The sequence below is a fragment of the Leuciscus leuciscus genome (assembly GCF_965113295.1).
Source record: "Leuciscus leuciscus genome assembly, chromosome: 12".
NCBI classification, from domain to species: Eukaryota; Metazoa; Chordata; class Actinopteri; order Cypriniformes; family Leuciscidae; genus Leuciscus; species Leuciscus leuciscus.
Genome location: NC_138736.1, coordinates 22,314,518 through 22,339,842, shown reverse-complemented (window position 1 = coordinate 22,339,842; position 25,325 = coordinate 22,314,518). Strand labels below are relative to the sequence as shown.

The 25,325-nt window shown below is 36.7% G+C and overlaps 1 protein-coding gene across 2 annotated transcripts in view; it reads left to right on the top strand.

Annotated features, from left to right (window-relative positions):
- The first annotated feature begins 1,413 nt into the window (after window positions 1–1,413).
- Window positions 1,414–25,325, top strand: part of top2b (DNA topoisomerase II beta) — a 65,544-nt gene continuing 41,632 nt past the window's right edge. The window contains exons 1-20 of one of the 2 annotated variants that reach the window (XM_082186688.1): window positions 1,414–1,922; window positions 3,236–3,415; window positions 3,665–3,755; window positions 4,484–4,547; window positions 5,814–5,959; window positions 8,479–8,576; window positions 8,681–8,893; window positions 9,039–9,212; window positions 9,567–9,668; window positions 9,810–9,947; window positions 10,224–10,362; window positions 14,193–14,350; window positions 15,870–15,995; window positions 16,133–16,243; window positions 16,324–16,429; window positions 16,512–16,621; window positions 16,755–16,847; window positions 21,826–21,940; window positions 22,135–22,256; window positions 22,539–22,687. In XM_082186688.1, the coding sequence (XP_082042814.1) occupies window positions 1,881–1,922; window positions 3,236–3,415; window positions 3,665–3,755; window positions 4,484–4,547; window positions 5,814–5,959; window positions 8,479–8,576; window positions 8,681–8,893; window positions 9,039–9,212; window positions 9,567–9,668; window positions 9,810–9,947; window positions 10,224–10,362; window positions 14,193–14,350; window positions 15,870–15,995; window positions 16,133–16,243; window positions 16,324–16,429; window positions 16,512–16,621; window positions 16,755–16,847; window positions 21,826–21,940; window positions 22,135–22,256; window positions 22,539–22,687 (2,477 nt within the window). In that variant the 5' untranslated portion in view covers window positions 1,414–1,880. Of the gene's footprint in view, window positions 1,923–3,220; window positions 3,416–3,664; window positions 3,756–4,483; window positions 4,548–5,813; window positions 5,960–8,478; window positions 8,577–8,680; window positions 8,894–9,038; window positions 9,213–9,566; window positions 9,669–9,809; window positions 9,948–10,223; window positions 10,363–14,192; window positions 14,351–15,869; window positions 15,996–16,132; window positions 16,244–16,323; window positions 16,430–16,511; window positions 16,622–16,754; window positions 16,848–21,825; window positions 21,941–22,134; window positions 22,257–22,538; window positions 22,688–25,325 lie in introns of both variants that reach the window. The other variant, XM_082186687.1, reaches the window with a different exon arrangement.

The following is a 25,325-nucleotide window of genomic DNA, read 5'->3' as shown; positions in this document are numbered from 1 at the left end:
CCAATGTACACTTGCTGAGACACTATTTCCCACAATCCAACACGATAAGGCGATAGAGCGCGAACAGCGAATGAAAAATAAATATGGCGGACGGCAACAATGTCACCATGGCAACGCCATACGTGAGATAGAAAACAATCATTTGAAGGACACTGACTGGAAACCCCTCGAAAGTAATGTTTGAAGTAATTAACGTAATGTTTAAATAACAGGTTTTTTAACGGAGGTTTTTTTTTTGGACAGTTTTATGTATTTATTTATTTATTTATTTATATAAATACCGTTATATCTATATTTGAATAAACAAATGTGTTGTGTAGTGTTTTGTTCTCTTTTATTTTCACATATAAATGTAAAAAGTAAATAAATATGACAAGCAAGTCTTTTATTTTATCAAATAACGCAATAAACGTGAAAAATACATACATACAATTGTTACATACAATTCATACAGCCAAAAAAGGAAATATTAAAGATGGGTAGGTAATGTTTATGACGAAATTGTCCGAGCTCTCAGGCGCGTGATAATTATGTCAGCGTCCGAATTCGCTAACTCATTTTCGTTCACTCTTTGCTGATAGTGCACTCTGCACTCAACTGCCATTCACTATGTAGGGATTAGTGAATGAGTGAACAAGTGAGCGGTTTCAGACACAGCTCTTGAGTTTGTTGTCCAGCCCTATTTGTTTGAACCACAAGATGCGTCTACTCTCACCTAAGCATACGTAGGGTCAGAGGTCACTCTTCTGCTGGAACTAGAATCACATAAGACCATTACCGGAAGCCAGTGATTATAGTTTATAAAGTTATAAAAATATATATTTTTCTTACAAAAACGAATCGCTTTGCTTCAGGAGGCATATTAACCCCCTGGAGCCATATGGATTACTTGTATGATGGATGGATGCATCAAAAACTCAGGCTCTCTTAACTCCCATTAGGAACTGGACATACTCCTAGGCTTGACGGTGCAATATTATGGGAAAATTTTCATTTTTGGGTGAAGTAACCCTTAAAGTCTACATGACTGAAGTAGCGGAGCGTGAACAAGGAATCAGTGTAGCTATAAGCCCACTCTTTTGGTAAAAAATAATCACTAGGCTACTTGACTTCTCTGGCAACCAGCAGGTATGCTGGTCTGGCTTAGTATTTGCGGCAATTGCGGGTTGTTTTGATGTAAACCTGATGTAAAACGGGGACAGCTCTAGTCGACTCCAAAAACCTGGACGTCCGGACACCCAACCGTATTTTTACAGACAGAAAGTGAAATTGCTTGGGTCTGTGGCAACTACGGGACAAGTCACTTACTCCCGAAATTTAAAGCGAGTGACGTTGCACGACGCTGACCATACTCCTATTGGTTGAAATGCCGGCGCCTCACATTCTCTGGCATCTTATTGGTCGGGTGGAGCTATGGGGGCATGTCGCCATGCGGATGGTGTAGTCGGACGGACACCGCGTCTGTTTGTTATTGAATGGAAATCCTTTTTATGTGGCAATATTCCTACTTAGCACACGAACAATTGAATGTATTTGTTTGTATCTTTTATTAACTTTTTTGTTTTTATTAGCATGTAATTACGCTGTTTTTTAAAACATCTTTTAATATTAAGGAGCTATTTAAAAGTCTTAGTTAAAGCCCTAGGCCTTGAGCAGGCGCCGGTGGTCGATTTTAACAATAGCCGAGGAACAGTCACGTAGAAGCGGGCACACTTCCTCCATGAAACCAGCCCGCAGAACCTCACATCCATCACAGCAGTAAATAAACAAAGGAAAGAGAAACGACGGGAGCCCAGCCCGGATGGTGCCCGGCGTTTGAGGCGTTTGGAGATCACATATGGACAATTCCTGATTATTTTTCTGGGCACACACAATAGAAAATGTCTAACGGTGCAGCGGGGAGCGGGGGCTTAACCTGGGTGGTAAGTCATATATGATTATTAACGTTGTAATTCACGTGTTATTACGCACATACTTCGCGTATTAAAGATTATAACCACTGTGTGCTCACGCGTGTGCTTTAGCCTTTTAGCTGCAATATTCACCCAGTTCAACATAAATGATCCCACAGACTCATCTGCATCTCTTTATTATTCATGCAGTGAACATAATATTAATTTACATCTGTTTTTAATACCTCTCATTTAATCAATTTGTGTATAAAGATAATGTTTTGAATCTCTTCATGGTGATGTAGAGGAAAGTTCTTTTGTGTTGATTCTCAGCTGTGAATAACTCTTTCCACTGATTTCAACTCTCTCATCTTTGTTAGAGTCAAACCTACAGATATGATGTTTACACATCAACCGACGGTTGCTCTATTGCATCCAAAAGTCCAAGATAATGTGCTGATCTTAAACTGGTGGATCTTAAACTGGTTCATTTGGGTTTGATCATTCAAAGCCACAACAATAGGGCAGTCCATGGAGAGATAGATGTTTATTATAATAACTGATCCCAGGCCAGTACTAATTAACTAGGTTACTATGAATTAAAATTACTGATTTTAACAGATATATGATGTGTAGATTTTTGCAAGTGACATTGTTAGACTTTGGGAAAAATAACGTTGACCCAAACATGTTAGGCCAATGTTACACACATTATTTACTTTTTTTTTGTGGATACTATTTACACATTTGTAATAGGAATCTTATATTTACAAATTATATTTACAGTTAGATTACAGCCCTTGCTATGATAATTAATTTCAGGCAAAAAAAAAAAAGAAAAAAAAAGGATTCTGCTATAATGGCACCTTAATAAATGTGTGTGATGCCGTTTGAGACCATTACATTGTAAAAGTCACTGGAAAATGTGGAAATCTGACATCATGTTAATTCAGTGTAATCTAGGAAATAACAGCTCAGAGAGTATTATAAAGCACTGACATTACACTGTTTTGAAAAAAAAAAAATTCTAATCATAGACATGTTAAAAGATTATAGTGGTTCAACAAACTACAGACTAGACAAACAGATAGATAATATACACCAGTTCATGCATGAATTTACAGAGATTATCTATTGCACAAGTATATTTGTAAAGCAATTGTTAATCCAGGCAATCTAGATGATTCACCAAATATTTCAGCTTCCTTTTGTTTCTGTAAAATAATTCCAACCTCAAAAGCAACTAAAAGGTTCGCAAACTTTTTGAGAGAACCACTTGATAGCCGCGGACAAGTTTAACAAAGTTGCATGGATGTATCTAACAACAGACCCTCTTTGACAAGAACAATGGTGCGAAGAAAGAGGAAGTGAACGGCCGGGGAGATGCAGGGAAGAGTGAGGCGGGCAAGAAAGAGAGCTCTAAGAAGATGTCAGTGGAGAGGATCTACCAGAAGAAGACTCAACTCGAACACATCCTCCTCCGTCCAGACACCTATATCGGCTCCGTGGAACCTGTCACTCAGGTAACAGAAAACTTTTATCAAGATCAAGATTAGAGATTCAGTCTAAAATTTAGACTGACGTTCAGAAACATGTGAATCCAACCTTTTATAATGAAACTCAAAAAAATTATTGATGTATGCTTATAGTAGTAGAATTACTGTTGAAATAAATGTTTAACTGACTGATTGACTTCTTCAAAGCTTGTTTCAGTGTCATCAAATGCATTTTAATTACTTTATATAATACTCAAGTGATTGTGTATTCTACAGCAAATGTGGGTTTTTGATGAAGAAATTGGAATGAACTTGAGGGAGATCACGTTCGTCCCTGGATTATATAAAATCTTTGATGAGATCCTTGGTAAGAATTATGTCATTTTCCTTTCAGTGAAAAGAAAAATCAGGATTGCTTAGTTATCATTTGTTTCCACTTCATTGTTCAGAAGTCTTCATTAAACTTAGATTTATAGCATTTCACCAATAACAGATGTGCTCAGAAGTTATGTTTTTCATGTTATTCAACCATTATGTTGTGCCATTCAATTTTGCAATCCTTTCTTGTCTCACAACTTGCAGGTTTGAAAGCATTAAGACACAGAGCGGTTTTTGTATCTTGTAAATGTCTGTAGCAAAAATTACATAAGAATTTTGAAGTGTTGTTTATTTCTGATTTCAGTGAATCGATTCAAAACTGATTCAACCATTGTTTTGCATCATCCCTCAAAAATGTTCACAACTCTCAGAATGGCATTTCTCATATATTTAAATGTTTTAGTGATATTATATGGAATAAAGTAAATATTGCTGTTCTAAATAAGTAGTATAATATTTGCTGTAGTCAGCTGACAATGTTTAAGGGAATTCTGAATGTTTCTGCAGTTTATGTCAACATTTTGCAGTACAAAATGTTTGTTTTTTCAAATAATTTTGAAATGCATTATTTTTCTTATTAATACTATCACTAGTAGTAATAATATAGATATTATCACTATTAGGATTGTTTTATAGGCAATCTGCTATATTTCAACATCTGTATGATAAATGTCTGTGATCTTTCATGCTGTAACCAGTGATTTTCTTTACCATCAGTCAATGCAGCTGATAACAAACAAAGAGACAAGAACATGACCACCATCAAAATCACCATCGATCCGTGAGTGCAGCTTTAACAGTCTCATTCACATCTGCTCTGATTAAAGACTGACTCTAAATGCTCTTGTATCAAGTAAATGTTGGAGCTGGCAGACAGTTGACTACTGCAGTGGAAAATGTTGATGTGATTGATTCTTGGGAGAGCATGCAGTGGGTGTTACGATCTAATATAGTCCTATGTCTGCTCATTTCACATTCACTTCACCTCCATCACACACACACACCTGCATATGTGGTTTATGGTGACTCTCCATAGAAATAATGTTTTTTATACTGAGCTTATCATATTTTCAATCCCTAACCCTAAACTAACCCCTAAACATAACCCATACAGAAACTCTGTGGTGTTTTTGGAATAAAACACACCATGTAGCAGAGGTGTGAATCTTGCAAATTCAATTCGAATTCAGACGGTAACGATTCGATTATTAAATGATTCTCGATGCATCATGACCTCCAAATCTTTAATTGAAATACACACAATTAAAACTCTTTATTTTATTTATTTATTTACCAGCTGTTATCAAACTTATTCACATGTCAAATTACATGACAACCTCTCTCCTATCATCGTAAAAATGATTATATTCCAAAGCTTTTATCGTTTTGTATGTTTGGACACAGGAACATGTTCCGGGGACACAGGAAGTGTTTACGTTGTAATACCAGTGTAAAAGTACACACTTTTGTCTTCATAAACCATGTACACACTCACACACGCTCTGCATCTGTCTGTGTTTGCTGTCTCTTAATATATTTGCAGATTAAGGGCTCTGACAGAGTCAACGTGAGCGACGTGCTCCCTTTCATAGTCTACACGTCGGACGCAAGCAACTTGCAGTATCGCCCCCACCAACCGTTGTTGTCTAATGCAATAGTATTGCATGCAACGGTGCGTCGCGTATCAAAAACTGGGACGACACATTTTGCTACGCATAGACGCATAATGGCGGCCGAAGCGTAGCGATGCGTAGCCTTGCAGGCGCGTATGCGTATCGATGCGTTGACTCTGTAAGAGCCCTTAGTCACTTTCTTTGGACAAATATTTTTATAATGCTAAACTGTCCTAGGCAGATGTTTTTGTATACTGTCCTTTTCTTAAACACAGAAAGACATACTACAGTTCTTCTTTTGAGGGAATTTTAAATATATTTGAATTTTTAATAATATTGTAGCAACAGTCTGATCTTGTTGGAAAACACAATTTGTAAATTCTGAAAATTCTGTTTCTTTGCGTTGTAATGTTTTGTCCTCCTGGTTCTAAAAGAGAGTCCAACACCATTGTCGTGTGGAATAATGGGAAGGGAATTCCTGTTGTTGAACACAAAGATGAGAAGATGTACGTGCCTGCACTGATCTTTGGACACCTCCTCACCTCTAGCAACTATGATGACAATGAGAAAAAAGTCACAGGTAATACAATCACGCCCTGTATACTGCAATTATGCAATGGTGTATCTTCAAAAACTCCACTGCTGTGGAGTTTGTTTTTGTTGGTAGTGTTTTGCTCGTGTTCTGCTGGTTATTGAACGTGTCTGTGTCTAATGATTAAACAGTCTAATGGGTTGACCAGTGTTGCATAATTAATCATATTTAACACAATCAATTGTTAATTATAAATTTGATTAAAACAGTGCAGTGTTGGTGTGCACGCAAACACAAATATCAGAAAATATTGGTGAATAGATAGACAAAATAGATTGGTGTTTATGGCTTAAACTGGCTTTAAGCCTGGCTTAAATTAATGCTTGACATTTCCTCACTCAGGCAAGGGTGATTTTTGCAGTGTGGTTCAAGCTGAACAGATGCTGAACACAGTGAGACAAAAATGCACTATAAACCTATTTGTCAACATGATCTTTTGCAGTACAGATGTGAAGCAGTACAAAATACTGAAATGAAACTGACTCACTCTGGAAGATTAAACAAATTATATTCTAAGTGTTACGTATGAGCAGGGAGGAGGAGAAGTGAGAATCCAGATGCAGCAAAAAGTTTATTCCAACAAAAACAAAAACACACGCACACAAGCAAAGATAATCCATTCCAAACCAGAGACGGAAACATAATCCAAACAGGGGAACCAGAGACATAATCCGAACAGGGGGAAGCCAGGAACGCAACAGTTTACGCAAAGTGTGAAGACATGTAAGGGGAACGATAGACAAAGACAACTGAAACACAGGGGTATAAATACAAGGGCTAACAAGGGACAGGTGAAGGTGTTTAGTTACTATGGAAATTGTGAGGGTAACTACGGAAATGAAACAAAGGAAACAGAAACTAAACATAGGAATGCAAAAAAAACACAAGAACAATAGGTACAAAACGCTACAAAATAAAAGTCCATTAAACAAACCCAAAAACCACAAAATCAAGGCAACATGTAGGCTAACACTAAGATTTACAATCAAAATAAAATCCAGTCAGTTTTTAAAATTTACATATTTCAGTTAGATAACATATAATCAAATTAAATGGAATAATCTTTAAATGGTGTGTCATGTTAATATACACTCTACTTTATTCTAGAGAGCTGTTATGATATGTGCAGTCTGCTTTTATTATATTTGTGACATGGGAAGTTACAAGATCATCATCCAGCTTCTTCTTTGACACCCTCAGTTAGCAAAGAATTTTAGAGAATACATTTTTATGTATGTGGTGCTTACCTACTTAACCATATTTTGGGGACACATTTGAACATGGAAGAGAGCTAAATCGGACAAAACCTCCCTTTCGGGAAGTCCTCATTCGCGAAAACTGTTCAATATATATATATATATGTATATATATATATATATGTATATATATGTATATATATGTATATATATGTATATATGTGTGTATATATATGTATATGTGTGTATATATATATATATATATATATATATATATATATATATATATATATATATATATATATATATATATATATGTGTGTGTGTATATATATATATATATATATATATTTATTTTTTTTTGGTTGTAAAAAAAAAAGAAAAAAGGTTTTCTGCTAGGGTTCGGGTTTAGTTATTGTATTTATAACTAGTTGTATATCAAAAGAATAGAAATCTATGGAATGTCCTTGTTTAGGGAGCTGAACAAATTTTTCTCTTGCTTTGGGCAACTGGTCATCATAATGTCTGTGCACTGCCCTGTATTCACATCTTTAGTGGTTGTTAAATTCTCTTTTACATTCATTTTCATATGTTCATATGGGGTTATTAACATGCCTAAGACTTTTGCACAGTACTGTACATAAACTAATAATCAAAACACTCATCATGAGCAGAAAACAAAAAAGTTTTTCCTTGCCATCCATGCCAAATAATTTCCTTAATTAGAACATTGTTTATTATGAAATATTCTTAAGCAATGCTGATTGACAGAATAAAATGTTATCGTCTAAAGGCGACTCTTTAACTTGTAACAAACAAAGATTATTTGGATGCTCGCAGTCATACATGCAGATACAAATATTTTTACTTTGCTGCATTCTCATTTTCTGCAGCGTTGTAGTGAAAATTGGTGCTAGATACAAATATTACCGCATATAGCGGCAAATGACCATTTTCATAAATCCCCCCTGAGTGCTTGTGGTGTGTATGGCTCCGTTGTTTTGACGCGCTGCTCACTTTTTAAACTGTAGGATAAGGATTAGTAAAATAGCTCAACCATTCTCGCAGTCCGGATGGAATCAAGCTTTGTTTTTCATGCGGCTAAGAGGACATGCAGTTGCCCCTCACAAATAAATTAGATGAATCGCTATTAATAATCACTATTACAATATCAAGAGAAATAATCAACAGTTATGATTTTTGTCATGATCATGCAGCCTTATGCAAATTAGATGCAGTTGTGCTGTTTGTTCATGTTAAGGATGAGTTTTCAGCTGATTAATTGTAACTCATCAATCTTGTGTTCTTCAGGTGGCAGGAATGGATATGGTGCTAAACTCTGTAACATATTCAGCCTAAAGTTTACAGTAGAGACAGCCTGCAAGGAGTACAAACGCAGCTTCAAACAGGTACAGCCGTTTTACTGAAGGGTGATTTGGAATACAGGGAATATGTTGTGGTTGTGATAAAACTGCAGCTATCTTGAAGTCTTACACTTTAATCTCTTCCAAAGATATGGCAGGAGAACATGGGAAAGACCAGTGAGGCGAAGATCAAATACTTTGATGGGGATGACTTCACCTGTGTCACCTTCCAGCCTGATCTGGCCAAATTCAAGATGGAGAAACTGGATAAGGACATTGTGGCTCTGCTAACACGCAGGGCGTATGATGTGGCTGGCTCTTGTAGGGGCGTCAAAGTCATGCTCAATGGAAAGAAGCTACCCGTAAGTCACCTGTCATTTCCTTAAGTAAAAAAGAGCTCTCTACACAACAGTGTGATGAGGATTTTCTTTTAAATCTGAAAGACATAAAACATTTTTTAGACATTTCTTGTCTCTAATGAGCATGTTTTTGTGTCTCGTGCTGCAGGTGAATGGTTTCCGCAGTTATGTGGATCTCTATGTGAAGGATAAACTAGATGAGACGGGAGTCGCTCTAAAGGTGGTGAATGAGACGGTGAATGAGCGCTGGGAAGTGTGTCTCACCATGAGTGAGAAGGGCTTCCAGCAAATCAGCTTCGTCAACAGCATTGCCACCACCAAGGTCTCTGAAACACACCGTTACTTATTCCTGAAACTAGGGATGTAGAATTTTTTTTTTTAAATCAGAATTGTCGGTTGGCTATCATTTTTAACTGAAACCTGTATAATTAAACTAGTTTCAGGTATGCCAGTCCCCAATCTGATTGTTTTAATATAGCAGTGGTGCTTTAAAGCTGATGAAATTAATTGTGCAACGTTTAGAGGGTTGAGCCAACTAAACTAACAGCAATAACACAGCATTCTCTGCTATACTCTAGTCAGCACTTCTGCTATACTGGTGGTTTCTTATCATTCATCTGTTGTTTAGATGCTTTTTTAAAGTAATGTAATACTCATTAGATGTGTGATATCTTAGGGAGGAAGACATGTTGACTATGTTGTGGACCAAATTGTGGCGAAACTGATTGAAGTGGTGAAGAAGAAGAACAAAGCTGGAGTCTCTGTGAAACCATTCCAGGTTTATTTTCACTGCTCAACACACTCACAAGATATAATATCTATTTAGACACTTGGAAATTTGCTTCTTCAATCTCTTAAGATGTTGAGTGCTAAGAATTCACTGTTTCAACTGTTCTAAGAAAATGCTTTTTAATTTCAGGTTAAAAACCATGTGTGGGTATTTGTTAATGCCCTGATCGAGAACCCAACCTTTGATTCCCAGACCAAGGAGAACATGACTCTACAGACCAAAAGCTTTGGCTCCAAATGTGCTCTCACTGAGAAATTCATCAGATCTGTAAGTGTGTGATTATCTCTTATCTTGGTTCTGATGATAGAAAAACAGAAAAGTTTCACATTTTAATTTTAGACTCCCTTTCATTATCAAAAGCTTCGGAACAAAAAAATAATTGCATGAATTGAACTCGGCATGAAACTGAAGTTGTGACCAATGAGTTATGCACAAGACAACACGTAACATGTATTAAGAAAATCAATTGGGAATATTTTGTTTAATGCTGACTTCAATAAGCATCGAGCTGTGGTAATATCTGAGTTATTTGTCCCATCATAGGCCACAAATTGTGGTATTGTGGAGAGCATTCTGAACTGGGTGAAGTTTAAGGCTCAGACACAGCTCAACAAGAAATGCTCCTCTGTCAAACACAGCAAGATTAAAGGAATTCCCAAACTAGACGACGCCAATGATGCTGGTGAGTTCATGACAGATAAACCCCCTTTCTCTTTTCTGCTGTCCACAGCCATATCAGCAGATTTTAAAGATCATGTTCTGCTTATTAGGACTTATGGTCCAAAAATCAAATTTCTGTATTTTTAGACTGAATATGTTATATATCTTGGTATTTTCTATGAAGTAGGCTAAATGTTTAGTTTTTAGTTCATAATGCACACAATGGGTAAATGAAGCTTGCAATGCACTTTGTTTCAGGGCAAAAGTCTTTTTAAGCTGTAAAGGCCATACATTACATTACTAAGTTTAACACACTATTCTTCGTACTGCAGTTTATGGTGCTGTTGTAAATTTTTTTAAGAGATTTGACGTACTTCCACTTCTGAATGCAACCTGTTTATGGCATTCCCTACAGATTAAATGGTTTCGTCGCTCATCTGATCTTTTAAATCTGAATAATCTTCAATAATTGAACTATGGCTGCAACAAATGTTTATTTTGATAACTAAATAATCTGTATCTGTTGATTATTTCTTTGATAAATCGATTAATTGAATGCTTCAATTAAATGATCGTAATGTATGCCAGTATTATTTGAATATTTTGGTGAATTTTGTGGAAACCCTCATCCAAAAATTAGAGATGCACCGATTGATCGGCTGGTGACCGGAATTGGCCGATTTTCACGTGATCGGCCATGACCGGCGACCGGCCGGTCAGTCTGACAAATGCCGATTTTATGCCGGTCAAATGCACTCGGGCGCCGCATGATTAACATCGTGCAACATCAGCATCAAATATGCACACGGAACACACATGTAGGAAACCTCGTGAATTCCGTCCGTTCAGACCGCAAGCGCGTATTTTTTTTCGGCGTGCATGTTAATCAATGAGTGCATTCACAACGGGAGCAGGAGCAAGCGCGTGAGCGTCAAGCAGGAGCGTCGCAAGCAGTGAAGCGCGTGTTTCGGCGCCGAGTCTATTTGCTGCACTGCTCACGCTCAATTAAAGGGAAAGCACACTTTTGATGGACAAAATAGCTTAAATAGGGTTTCACAAAAAAAGTGAATTTACAGAATTTGCGTTTTAACAAGAACTAGAGTATGCTATGTCAGAAACGAAAACGAAGACTAATATTTATAGAAAATGTACCCATTTAAACATGTTTTATTATTCAGTTTGTACAAGTGATTGCAATAGGCCTGTGTGTGTGTGCTTTGAGAAATATCTTTATACTGCAAGGCTATATTTAGCCTATTTAATTTTTAATTTATGTTATTTTATTGCCATTCCCTGTTTTCATACAGACGTTTAGTTTGCTAAATACATATATAAAAAAAATATTGGATATTGAATGTGAAAAGGAAAATGGTTCTTCCATAACACTGCACTTTAGATGTGTGTGAATTACCCACACCTGGAGTAATTTATATAGTTCTATTTTATAGCGTTTATCTGTTCAAAAAAATATGTACTATGCAAATTGTAAAATGTTCTATTACAGAAAATATATAAAATAAATATTTGTGTGTGCTGTAAAGTGGTTAGAAAAAATTAAATCGGAATCGGCTAAAATCGGTATCGGCAGGTCAAACTTAATGAAAAATCGGAAATCGGAATCGGCCCAGAAAATTGTAATCGGTGCATCTCTACCAAAAATCAAATGTTTACTCCAAAAAAAAAAAAAAAAAAGTACGACTATAGGCTTTTTTGCACAAAGACAAATGTTGGGAGCAAAAATTCTTTGCGATTAAACTTTTTCTCTTGAATTTGAAAATAATGTTAAAGGGTTAGTTCAGGCTTGTATATACCTGGTCACGTTTTCTCCGATCGTAAAAAGTTTGTGTAAATTCCCTCCGAACAGCTTTCGAGACTCAAATCCGATCACTCAAACCATATCAGGAGGTTTGAGGCGCATTCCAAATAAAACTGGTTAAGTGAAAATGCGTCTGGTTTTTTAAACCAAATATGTAAATTTTACTCTTCCAAAAGTGGTAAAAAACTAAACGTGTGAGAGCATGTTATAGGCTCCCGGTAGCCAGATATGACAGTGCTGCAGATGAGTAGCTTCGAAAGCAAATGAAATTTTTGGCGAGAATCACAATTTTTTGGTTTCAAATAGAGATCACAATTCTCCCACAATTCTGAACAGACAACTAAATAAAATAACATGTAAATTACTTAAATTACTAATAACATGTAAATTATTCTGTCAAAATATAAATGCTGCAGTCTATTTGTATTTTTTATTTTTTATTAATTCGAATTAATATTTAAAAAAATTGGTTTGAAAGAATGATTCAACGAATGATACGACTCACTCAAATACTTCCATTGAATCAGTGTCTTTTATCCCAGTACTTCTGTGATCGTTTGAATTATTGTAAGACAGAAATACTGGAGTGTGAACACTGAACACTGGAGTGTGAATACAGAAGTACTGGACACTGTGTGGTTGAAAAGATTACATGCATACATGGCAAATGCTCCCTCTGGCTCAGCGGCAGCGCAACCACAGAATTTAATGTTCCGGTGGTATTTTTTTGAGTGTGTGTCAGAAATGGAAAGTTGCTGCAGATATCAGTTATAGCACATATCAGTTAAAGCAAATTAAAGGAACACGCCGACTTTTTGGGACTTAAGCTTATTCACCGTATCCCCCAGAGTTAGATAAGTCCATACATACCCTTTTCATCTCCGTGTGTGTCGTAACTCTGTCTGACGCAGCCACCGCTAGCCTAGCTTAGCACAAAGACTGGAGGTAAACGGCTCCCAATATGTGACAAAATAATGGCAACATTTTCCTACTTACATGTTGTGATTTGTATAATCACAGCGTGTACAAATAACAAGGTCACATGAGACACAGCCATCTTCTAACTGTATACATACTGGGAACTATATTCTCAGAAGGCGAAGCACTGCTACTTCTGCGGAGTGATTTACTCCAACTCTTGAGTGAACTCTCTGCTGTTCACCACGGGGCTTCTCAGGTGCTGCGAGCAAATCACTCCGCCCAAGTAGCAGTGCTTCGCTTTCTGAGAATATAGTTCCCAGTATGTATATGGTTAGAAGATGGCTTTGTCTCATGTGACCTTGTTATTTGTACACGCTGTGACTAAACAAATCACAACATGTAAACAGGAAAATGTTGGCGTTATTTTGTCACTTATTGGGAGCTTCAGCTAGCTGGAGCCGTTTACCTCCAGTCTTTGTGCTAAGCTAGGCTAGCGTTGGGTGCGTCAGACAGAGTTACGGCACGCACGGAGATGAAAAGGGTATGTATGGACTTATCTAACTCTGGGGGATACGGTGAATAAGCTAAAGTCCCAAAAAGTCTGCGTGTTCCTTTAAGTATACAAGAATATTATAAAAAAATATATAACAAAAAATAAAATAATGTATATCAGCATCTTGATAAGAAAATAGAATATTATACCACTGCCTTTGTTTATTTCTGCTTTTCCATAAGTGATACTCTCAGAGAGTGAAATATAATTTTCATTTATGGCATTGGTCTAAACACACAACACGCATGCGAAGATCGACCAAACATTTGTGTTGGTGTGAACAGACCTTATTTGTGAAAACATTCAATTCCTGTTAAAAAGTAATGTTTTTGTAATTTTATAATGAGAATAATATATTAAATAGAAGTGGTGCAGAAAATATGTTTAATAGTCAAAAATAATCTTACAATAAAAAAAATGACAGCTGTTGGACTTATTTCATTTGGTTATTGCATATTGTAGCAGCTTCTTTGCCTGGCAGATGACTTAAAGTACAGTAAATATGAAAGTGCTGTTTAAAATTTTTGATTCATCTGTGAGTAACTCTTGCTCTGTCATGTAGGGGGGAAACACTCTTCAGATTGCACTCTGATCCTGACTGAGGGAGATTCAGCCAAGTCTCTGGCTGTGTCCGGTTTAGGAGTGATCGGGCGAGATCGATATGGAGTGTTTCCGCTCAGGGGAAAGATCCTCAACGTGAGGGAGGCCACACACAAACAGGTAAGCTGCAGGAATCTTGACACAGAAAGACAAACCATACTAGAAAATAAGGGCAGAGAATGTAATGATGAAGTACAATATTGACCAAGGTACATGAGAGAGGCTTTATATTTATAAGCGCTTCTAACAGACCTGGTGTTTACTGCGTCTTGCCCTCTCATGCTTCGACAGATGTGTGTGCTGTTTAATGCCTCTGATTCGGGTTTTCTTCAGCACATAGCTTTCATTTTATCCTTATCTGTAAATGTTAGAAAGTCCCGTGAGTATTTCCATTTAGCATATTCTGACAACAAGTGTCTTGTTATACTTCAGTGTTCAATGAGTGCGTCAAACAGACAAAGCACCGATATAAATTAAGTGTAGGTTTCAAATTCTACATGTAAATCATGTAATCATATTTGTGAGAGCAGTAACAGTAAAGGCACTGAATAGCCCATTAATGTGTAAGCTCGCGCTCGATCGGCCCGAAGTCCGGCATCTGACCAGCGTGGAAGGTCTCTACGTGTTACTGTCTTTTCTCGAGGCAAAGTATTTTTTGATTAAATGCAATACATTTGAATATGTATTCTGTCGTTATTTCATCTGACTCCATAAATGAAAAGGTTTTAATGATATCTGTGCATTAAATGTGAGCGAATGTTTTGACTATTCCTTTTAACTCTTTAATGAAAATAATGTCAAAGTCAGTTAGAATAATCAAATGTAACAATTTATTATGTCAGGTAAATGTATCATGCCAATTTCATAATCAATTCAAAGATAATCAATACAAAACATCAAATGGTCTGGAATAAAGAGAAGAGATGCAAACCCAACATACATGATGCTAAGAGTCACTCTTAGCATCATGGGCCAACCTGAGTTATAAAAAGGCCCAGAGCCCTTTGCTGCATTCCATTATATAGACAGAACCTCTTTCACATGGAAACGTCTGCTAACAATGGGAATTTACTTTCAGAGTTGACACCTTTTGGGGGGTAGGAGACCATTTGTCTAGAGACCACCTTCCTTTGTGTGCCAGCTATCTCTTAACTCCTAAAAACCTTATTACCTTTTGTTTTACTTATTTGGAAATGAGACCTTTGTACCAGTCGCACTGAGACATTTCAAATGATACCAAACTGGATGACATATTTAAACCCATATAGATTGTGTGTAAATCTCAGGTGATTTTAGCATAAGAGAGAGAGGGTGGAGGAAGAGGGAAAGAGATGTATTCTGAGGTGAGACTTTTGTCTCAAATGGTGAGTTAAAATGGTAATTTCCAGCAAGGTCCTGTCCGGCACAACCAGACTGTCCGGCATTTTCTAATTTCTCAATTCTTACAAATGAAATATAATTACCATGTTCAGATGAGTGAATATGTGTTCTTCATGCCTTGTACAAGTTTAGCCCCGCCCCAGTTAAATCTCATTGGTCCAAAATTCCACTTTAAACATATTTGCTTATTAAACATCAAGTATGTTTTGACAGATTTTTTTTTTTTTTTACTGATAGTTGACCCTTGCTTTGATTGTAGATAATGGAGAATGCAGAAATCAACAACATCATTAAAATTGTGGGTCTTCAGTACAAGAAGAGCTATGAAGATCCAGAGTCCCTGAAGAGCTTACGCTACGGAAAGATTATGATCATGACTGATCAGGTGTGATTATGTGCTTTAGTTGGTCTTAATCTGATAATTTTTTTAAGAGAACAGATCTTTTCTATTCTGAATGCATGCAGGTTTTTTCATGAGTTCCCTAAATCTCTATGCATAATTTCTGTTATGTGTACTATCAGGATCAAGATGGCTCTCACATCAAAGGTCTTCTCATTAACTTCTTCCATCACAACTGGCCATCTCTGCTGAAGCACACCTTCCTGGAGGAGTTCATCACACCCATTGTGAAGGTATGATAATCATCCAACAACAACAAAAAAGTTCAGTTTATCAGGTTTTTTTATACTTGTTTTTAAAAATTTCTCTTTAGGCCAATAAGAACAAACAGGCAGTATCGTTTTACAGCATTCCAGAATTTGAAGAATGGAAGAAGCACACAGACAATTTTAAAACTTGGCACATAAAGTACTATAAAGGTTTGTTTTCTGTTTATTTGAAAAAGTCTGCATCAAATAACAAGCAGCATTCTTGACTATATGTTAACTGCATATTTGTCAGGTTTGGGTACCAGCACAAGCAAAGAAGCAAAGGAATATTTTGCTGACATGGAACGACATCGAATTATGTTCAAGTACAATGGCACTGAAGATGATGCGGCCATTACACTGGTTAGTTTTTTCGCTGCTGTTCATAATGTTGGATCTTGTTTGTACTGCGTTTAGTGCAACATAACATTTATTCAGATACTAATCGCATATAACTTTGACATATTGGTTAACATTGTCTGTGATCTCTGCTCAGGCTTTCAGTAAGAAGAAAACGGATGACAGGAAAGAGTGGCTGACTAATTTCATGGAGGACAGACGGCAGAGGAGGATGCATGGACTGCCTGAGGTATGGACTCCCTGTCAGTTACACTCTACAGCTCAAATGAAAGAGAAATGTTTCTAATGATAAACATTCTTAAAACAGTCTTTATATAGAAGTAGCGAAACAGAGTATTAGGACCCATTCACACAAAACAAGTGTGTGAATGTATTGTGGTATGACTTTTGACTTTTCTGTTAAACTGCTTTGGGTTAGGCGATATGGAAAAAAATATTTATATGCATCATTTAACCCTGACCAAATAGTAGTCAAGTCAAGTCACATTTATATAGTGCTTTTACAATACAGATTGTTTCAAAGCAGCTTTACAGAGATAACAGGAAAATAATACAGCATCACAGTCCAGCTTAAGTAAGTTCAGTGATGTTTCATTTTTGTTGTTATAAAAATGATTTAATTTATATATATATATAAAAAAAAAATATATATATATATATAAATATATATAAAAAAAAAAAAAAAAAAAAAAATATATATATATATATATATATATTAGGGCTTGCATAGACTAGTCGAGTAGTCGATAGATCGACTACTTCAACCACTAATCGACGCTGTCAGAAACAATCGACTACTCGAGCGTCCATTAACCATAAATGAATAAAAAATGGCGAACGTCACCAACAGACACCACACGTCACATGTGTGGAAGTATTTCATCAAGGATATTGTAATTGGCCAACTCTGCAAGAGGCCGTTCACATATTGCGTCTAAAAACGTGTGGAAAGCGCGGCCGTGCCGCTGTCTCCTACAAGCGCTTGCTCTCCCATGGTGTCTGTCGTTGTTATGCAACCATTGCTCTGCATGATGACGACGAGGAAGTATCAGCAAAGGATTAATTGATTTCTAGCCCTTGCATTAGCTTTACTACTAGATATATTTCTATATATATATATATATATATGAGAAGGAAAAACCCGCCCTGTACAGCAACGATCAGCTGTTCGACCGAGCTTTCGATGATGTTACGGAAAGGCCGAAGCTGATTGGTTTTTGTCACATGACCTGTGGTGCGCTTGAGGCATTCTGAAAAGTTGAGATGTTTTCATCTCGCCACGGCATCGGCGCGCCTGGAATAACTAACGTTAGCACACCACGTTGCTTCCATTATGAGCGCGCTCGCCGCGCGCCTACATTTGAAATAACGACCTTGAGCGCGAAAAAGACGCGATATGTGAACGGCCCCTAGAAGCAGACGTCTGAAATGAAAGGCAAGACTGGCTATTTATTTGGCTTTAGACTGTTGCATGAAAATTTAAAAATGAAATATCATAATTACTGTATAATGTTTTGAGAGTTTACTTATGTAATTGTTGCATTAGGCTATGAATTAATAAATGTTTATTGATAAGATCTAGCTATTTCCTGTCTTTTCATTTACAGTAGCATGAACTGCGAGTAGTCGAGTAACTTGAGTATTGTTTTGATAAGAAATCGACTAGCAGAAATCAGTAGTCGTGCAACCCCTAATATATATATATATATATATATATATATATATATATATATATATATATATATAGTGTGTATATATATGTAGTGTGTAACTGACAGGGAGTCCTTCTTTGCTTGTGTATATATATATATATATATATATATATATATATATACACATTAGGGGTGTGAACCGACACTGGTCTCACGGTTCGGTTCGATTATGATTATTATGTCATCGATCCGGTTCAATTCGATATCACGATGCATCACGATGCACCGCATCCTCAATTTTAAATTTTACTTCAAAAGTGATGTGTGCGCGCATGTGCTCGCCTGTTCGGGAAGTTGCAGTGACAGAAACAGTGACATTCCAGTTTAAGTTTCAAGGGATTAAAGCTTGTTTATGACACTAAGAAAAGGAAAATCTGTCAAATAAATTTTGTTTTAAAGAAATGTTCATTTAAAAGCAGCGCTAATTAATCAGTGTATTATGTTACCATTAAAGATGCGCGCATCAACCGTCGCCGAGTCCGCTGTTGAAAGTGATGATCATCCATTTATAATCACGCGTAACAACACAGAATAATTGTAATTTGACCATCGGGTGCGGATACTTAAATCAGAGAAAGTTATTGGGGCGGGTGGGTGATTTGTTTTTGGCTGCGGATTCGGGTGACGGAGCTCATCCACTTACTCTAAAGCAGTCAGACTCTGCCGGGCGATAACAGCTCGGGGTGAAAACGGCTAACGTGGTTTATCAAGTTAGTGGTATTACCTCCTGCATATTCTATTTGTGCGTGACATGAGCGCACACAGCGCGTGTCTTCTGCAGGTCGTGCTTACCACGTTGTTCATAAAAGCCGAAATGTGCCCAGATGTTGGCTTTTAAAGTAGTTGGAGCATTTTTAATTTTCTCTCACTCGCATCTCACCTCCCTCTGCCATAGTATGCTACCACAACAAAGCACGTACACGACAAATGACGTAAGAAAAGCGTCAGTACATTATAACCGGTTATGGTCTATTACTGAACCGATACCGAATCGTCCTCGTCTGCATCGCGATGCATCGTAGAAACGATTAATTTTGACACCCCTAATACACATACATACATACATATATAGCCGCTCTGGAGAAAACCGTGATGTCATCGTCCAGTTCAGTTCTCATATAATGGTGTCAATGCAGGCTGATCAATATTATTGTTGAATATTAAATTAAATGTTAAATTTAATGTCCCCAACTAAGCAAGCCAAAAGCCAATGGCAACAAAGGTGAAAAAAGGCGAAAAAGGCGACAGTGGTAAGGAACCAAAACTCCATCAGGTGGCAGAATGGAGAAAAAAACCTTGGGAGAAAAAAGGCTCAGTTGGGAAGCCAGTTCTCCTCTGGCCAACGAATGAACAGTGTATGATTATGATTCAGGCAGCATTATAGGTCAGAAGTCAGATTGGATTGGAACAATCAGAATATTATCCAGTTCCATCTGGGTGAAGATCGGAGTCATCACGCCGGTATGGAGACGAGTTTGTTGAAGATCAGTGCCAATGACTGTCGTGTCGATGAGGCCTTCACTGGGGAGAGTCTAGTTGACACAACCTCTGCTGACACTTCAGGGATGCGTTGTTGTCGTGTCTACGCTCAGGTCCTCCATCTGATCTGGATACGGCCCGGATCCGGCTGACTACATCTTGCGTTGTGGTCGTGTCTAGGCGCAGGTCCTCCATCTGGTCTGGAGATGGCCCGGATCCAGCTGATTACAGTAAACCTCGGAATAAGCAGAAAGACTAACATTAGTGTAGATGCCATTCTTCTTATGATTTAACGAATACATCAGGTGTTATAGGAAGTGTCCCCGGTTCAGGCTGACCTCATTTATGCAGCCTAATAATCATTTTACTGATTCAAATAATAGGAATGTATAATTTTCTATTTGTATGCCAGGTTAAAGAGATGTGTTTTTAGATAGTGTGTCTGCTTTCCGGACAATGTTAGAGAGATTGTTTCAGAGTTTAGGTGCTAAATAGGAAAAGGATCTACCACCAGCAGTTGATTTTGATATTCTAGGTATTATCAACTGGCCAGAATTTTGAGATCGCAATAGACATGAAGGACTATAATGCGTTAAGAGCTCGCTCAAGTACTGCAGAGCTAAACCATTTAGTGCTTTTTAAGTAATCAGCAATATTTTAAAATGTATACGATGTTAAATAGGGAGCCAATGCAGTGTTGACAGAACTGGGCTAATATGGTCATACTCCCTGGTTCTAGTAAGAACTCTAGCTGCTGCGTTTTGGACCAGCTGTAATTTGTTTATTATGCGTGCAGGGCAACCACCTATAATAGCATTACAATAATCTAGCCTTGAGGTCATGAACGCAAGAAGTAAATGTTCTGCATTTTTCATTGAAAGCATATGTCATAATTTAGGTATATTTTTAAGATGGAAGAATGCGGTTTTACAGATGCTAGAAACGTGGCTTTCAAATTAAAGATTTGTATCAAAGAGCACACCCAGGTTCCTAACCGATAAAGAAGACTTGAGAGAGCAGCCATCAAGTGTTAGACAGTATTCTAGGTTAGTACGTGCGGTGGTTTTTGGTCCATTCATTAGAAACTCTTTTTTCTCATTTTCTTTTTATTAAGTAATAGGAAATTACTAGTCATCCAAATTTTTATATCAGCTATGCATTCCGTTAATTAATTAGACTTGTTTATATAGCTTATTTAATGTATAAATTAAGGTATGTCCAAAAAAACTGGTTATGGTAATTGTGTGCTTTTAGCGTAATAATCTGTTTGGTTGTAAAAAAAATTGTATCTGTATAAAATGAAATTGAATGTAGCTATACCTGTGGAATCGTTCACAGACAGGTAGATGTTCTACTAATAAAAATCTTCATAACTGGCAAACAATAGGATGCATCTGCAGATTTGCTTTCAATTGACTGTATATGTCCACGTCCACGACACCAAATGAGAAATTGCTTCAGATGATTCAGAACGTGCAGGGAACTGAACAAATAATTCAAACTGATTCATGAACCAATTTTGACTGGTTTGCCAACTTGTTTGATCAAGTCTTCTTACAAAATCGACTCAAACGAGTGATTCATTTGTGAATGGGGCATCGCTCATACCCCAGAAAAAGGACACCGCGTGCTTGGAATAAACGTAACATGTATTGCATTAAAATAAAGTAACGAGAGGAATGTCACCCAGCGTAACGAAGTAAAAGTACAGTTTTTTTTATTTTAAATGTTCTCGAGTTAAAATAAAACAACCCACATTTAAATCTAAAAGTACATATTTTCCTTTTTTTCTTTTTTACATGTAACAGAGTAAATATAGTTTGCTACTACCTACCTCTGATATTACACTTTTTATATGCATTTTACGCATCTCCACCCCCATCCCTACTAACTACATAAGGCCAATACAAACTTAAAAGTGTCAATACTTTTTCATGCTGTTTAAAACTCACTACTGTTAAAAAATGAATAATTTTCTGATCTTTCATTGTGTACATCTTTGTTTTCTTTTCACAGCAATACCTCTACGGCACAACAACACGACACCTGTCCTACAATGACTTCATCAATAAAGAACTCATCCTCTTCTCCAATTCTGACAATGAGCGTTCGATTCCATCGCTTGTTGATGGTGTGTATCTTGATTTACGTTTGTAACATGTTAATCTCTGGATTTCTCTTTTTAGCTGAGTAAATAAATGTTTTTTTTTTGTGTGTGTGGAATAGTTGCAGTTCTGATTATGTATGACCGAAGTAATAATGTAGATTGCCTGTAATTTAACTGGGCTTCTAAACTTCAAGTCTACTTTCATCTGCTGTATGCAGGTCTGAAGCCAGGTCAGAGGAAGGTGTTGTTCACCTGTTTGAAGAGGAATGATAAAAGGGAGGTTAAGGTGGCCCAGCTGGCCGGATCCGTGGCTGAGATGTCTGCATACCATCACGGTGAAGTTAGTAGCAAACATTTATTTTCCTTTCTTCTTTAATTTGTTCTTGGTCATTATCAGTGCCATGATTTACTGGTTTTCTTGATGCATTGATTAAAATGTGATTCAAATGCATTAGCCTTGGAATATGTATTTTAAAACTTGAATTGCTTATTTAAAAAAAAGAAACAAATCAAGATAATATAATGTTGAAAATGACCAGGCATCAAGTGTACACTTATTTATTGAAATAAATATGAACTGAATTCAAGATTTTTTTTACTAGAAATGTTGTATTTTATGCAGCAAGCCCTGATGATGACTATCGTGAATTTGGCCCAGAACTTTGTGGGCAGCAACAATGTCAACATCCTTCAGCCTCTTGGCCAGTTTGGTACCCGTATCAATGGCGGTAAAGATGCTGCCAGCCCTCGTTACATCTTCACTATGCTTAGGTAAGATTTTATTTGTTCTGATTTAATAATTTGTGAAGTGAGTGCTTAGACCATGTATAACAGAGCATTTCTAATAATGATTAGATTTTAGAAATGTTGAGATCTTCATTATGATGCTTTTTAGGGCTGCAACTAACATTTTATTTTGATAATTGATTTTTGTGTCAATTATTTCTTTGATTAATCAGATGAAAAAATCCTGTAATAAAAATTTGTAATTTAAATCCATTATTAAAAATGGATTGTACTCCAAACAATATGCAATTTGAAGGCTATGAAAACAAATATAGTGAATACATGAGCAATATCACACGAGTAGCAGTGCGATATGGCTGTATATCAGCACGGCTGGGATTCGGCCGTAGGTAATCACAGAGTGCTGATATACAGCCATATCACAAGGCTACGAGTGTGATATTGCGTTTATACAACAGTAAAATAAGTTAATAAATAAGAAACAACAACGGAGTGTCTTTAAAAAACTCTCTTGTGCAGAACTACTTACTTCCGTGACGGATTTAAAGTGATATTTCACCGCTGGAAAGATGAATGTGTATTTAAATTGGGTAATTTATGTAGTAGATATGTGAAATTATTTTAGAAGTTGGTGCCTTCTAGACTGAGAAAAGCCAGAAAATGTATTTTTGGCTCATGTGGATGAAAGACAACAACTCCCAGAATGCACTTGCTTCACTGCCCTATGAGGCCACTCCCAAGCCACGCCTAACGGTTACAGAGGGCAGTATCGGAAGAAATGATACAACTAGGCTACTAGTTGACTCGAAACTGAAAAGACTCTGTTTTATCGTGAGTCTCCGTGACGAGTTAGTTGATAAATTAATTTAAAAGCACGGTCATTCAGCTGCTCCGGCTGTCTCTTGTTCCTCCATCATCCGCAACTTTTCCTCACTGTATTGCGGCTCGTACAGGTAGCCACGAGCATCGAATTCGTGCACCAGATCTTCAAAATCCCCTTCTGCCATATCATCTTCAAAACTACCTTCCGCCATCATGGTTAGCCTATTACTCCGCTTTCTCCAGAGAGCAAGAGCCTGTTAGCTTAGCTTAAAAAAAAAGATGGCTGACACTATTTGTACATTCTGTGAGTGAGAGTCTCTAGCCTCTGGCCAAAAAAGCCTCCGATGACGCTAAATGACGGGGGGAGGGGGAGGGGATACACCGCTCTACAGTAATTTGAAAGTGATTGCAGTACCAGTTTTGGCCACAATCTTACATCCGGTTCCTTTAATGCTAATCGGTGAAGTATCCCTTTAAATCTCAAATTGACAGTTTGACAGTTGAGCCCAAGCCTCCTTTTCTAATTCTAAAATGTCACTTTAGAACTAGTAACGAAGGAACTTTGAGTCGTATTTGTTGTATTATGTAGAGTATTATGGTATTATGAGAGAGAGATCGACTAAACGAGTGTATTACCTGCATCTGATGTATCATTCATTCTTCAGGTCGATGTTCATAATATTATATCCAAAAAATCAGTTTGAATGTCCGCTGAGGAAAGCGATATGTTCGTCTTTGTCCTTCACATGACAGCGCTAAAACAACTTCATCGTTCTGACTCACTCGTAAAAACCGTATTTGCCGCCATCTTATGGCGTAATTATGTAACTTTCTCTGAAGTCCATATCACGATCCTTTCTCAATACCAAATAAGGTATATTATTTATAGAAAATAATATTAATTGAACAACAATATTTAAATGAACAACAATTACCATTATAAAAGACAATACGAAAGAAACACAAGCAAACAATTCAGTCATACATACAAAAGCAGTGCTCTAGTACAGGTTTTAAGTGAAATATAGCCTAAATATAAAGTTATGAAACCTTATTTTCACCTTAACCAAAATCAATTTGCCCTGGAACAAGTAATAGATTAGAATGATTGTCCGTTTGATATACCCCAAATTAATTATATCTCATGTTTAACCACTATCTACATAAGAGCTGGCGGCCTGTAACTCGCATCATTTTGGGGTCCTTCAGATGTTTTGACATGCCCTGACATTTGTGCTTTTTTCAGTTGCTTATAAACAAATTAATGTCAAAGGTATAATTACACACTATTTAGCACAAACAGGGCTACCATAATATGTGAGCAACATGTATGTACATGTTTGTATTTTGAGAGAATAATGTTTATGCATGGTTAATGAAAAAACAAAAAATTTAAGTTTCTTAAATAAAGCCACAAATCACATACTAAATATTAGAGATGCACCAATTACAATTTCCTAGGCCGATTCCGATTTTTCATTGAGTTTGACCTGCCGATACCGATTTTAGTCGATTCTGATTTCATTTTTTCTAACCACTGTACAGCAGAAACAAATATATTTTCTTTAATAGAACATTTTGCATAGAACATAGACATTTTTTTTTTAACAGATAATCGCTATACAATAGAACTATATAAATTACTCTTGTTTTGGGAAATTCACACACATCTCTTTAGAAGTCAAAGAGTGTTATGTGTGCAGTGTTATGGAAGAACCATTTCCTTCTTTTCACATCCAATATTTAACAAAAAAAAGTGATATATTTAGCAACCTAAACTTCTGAATGAAAACAGGGAGAACAGGTAATGGTAATAAAATAAATAACAAATTAAAATAAA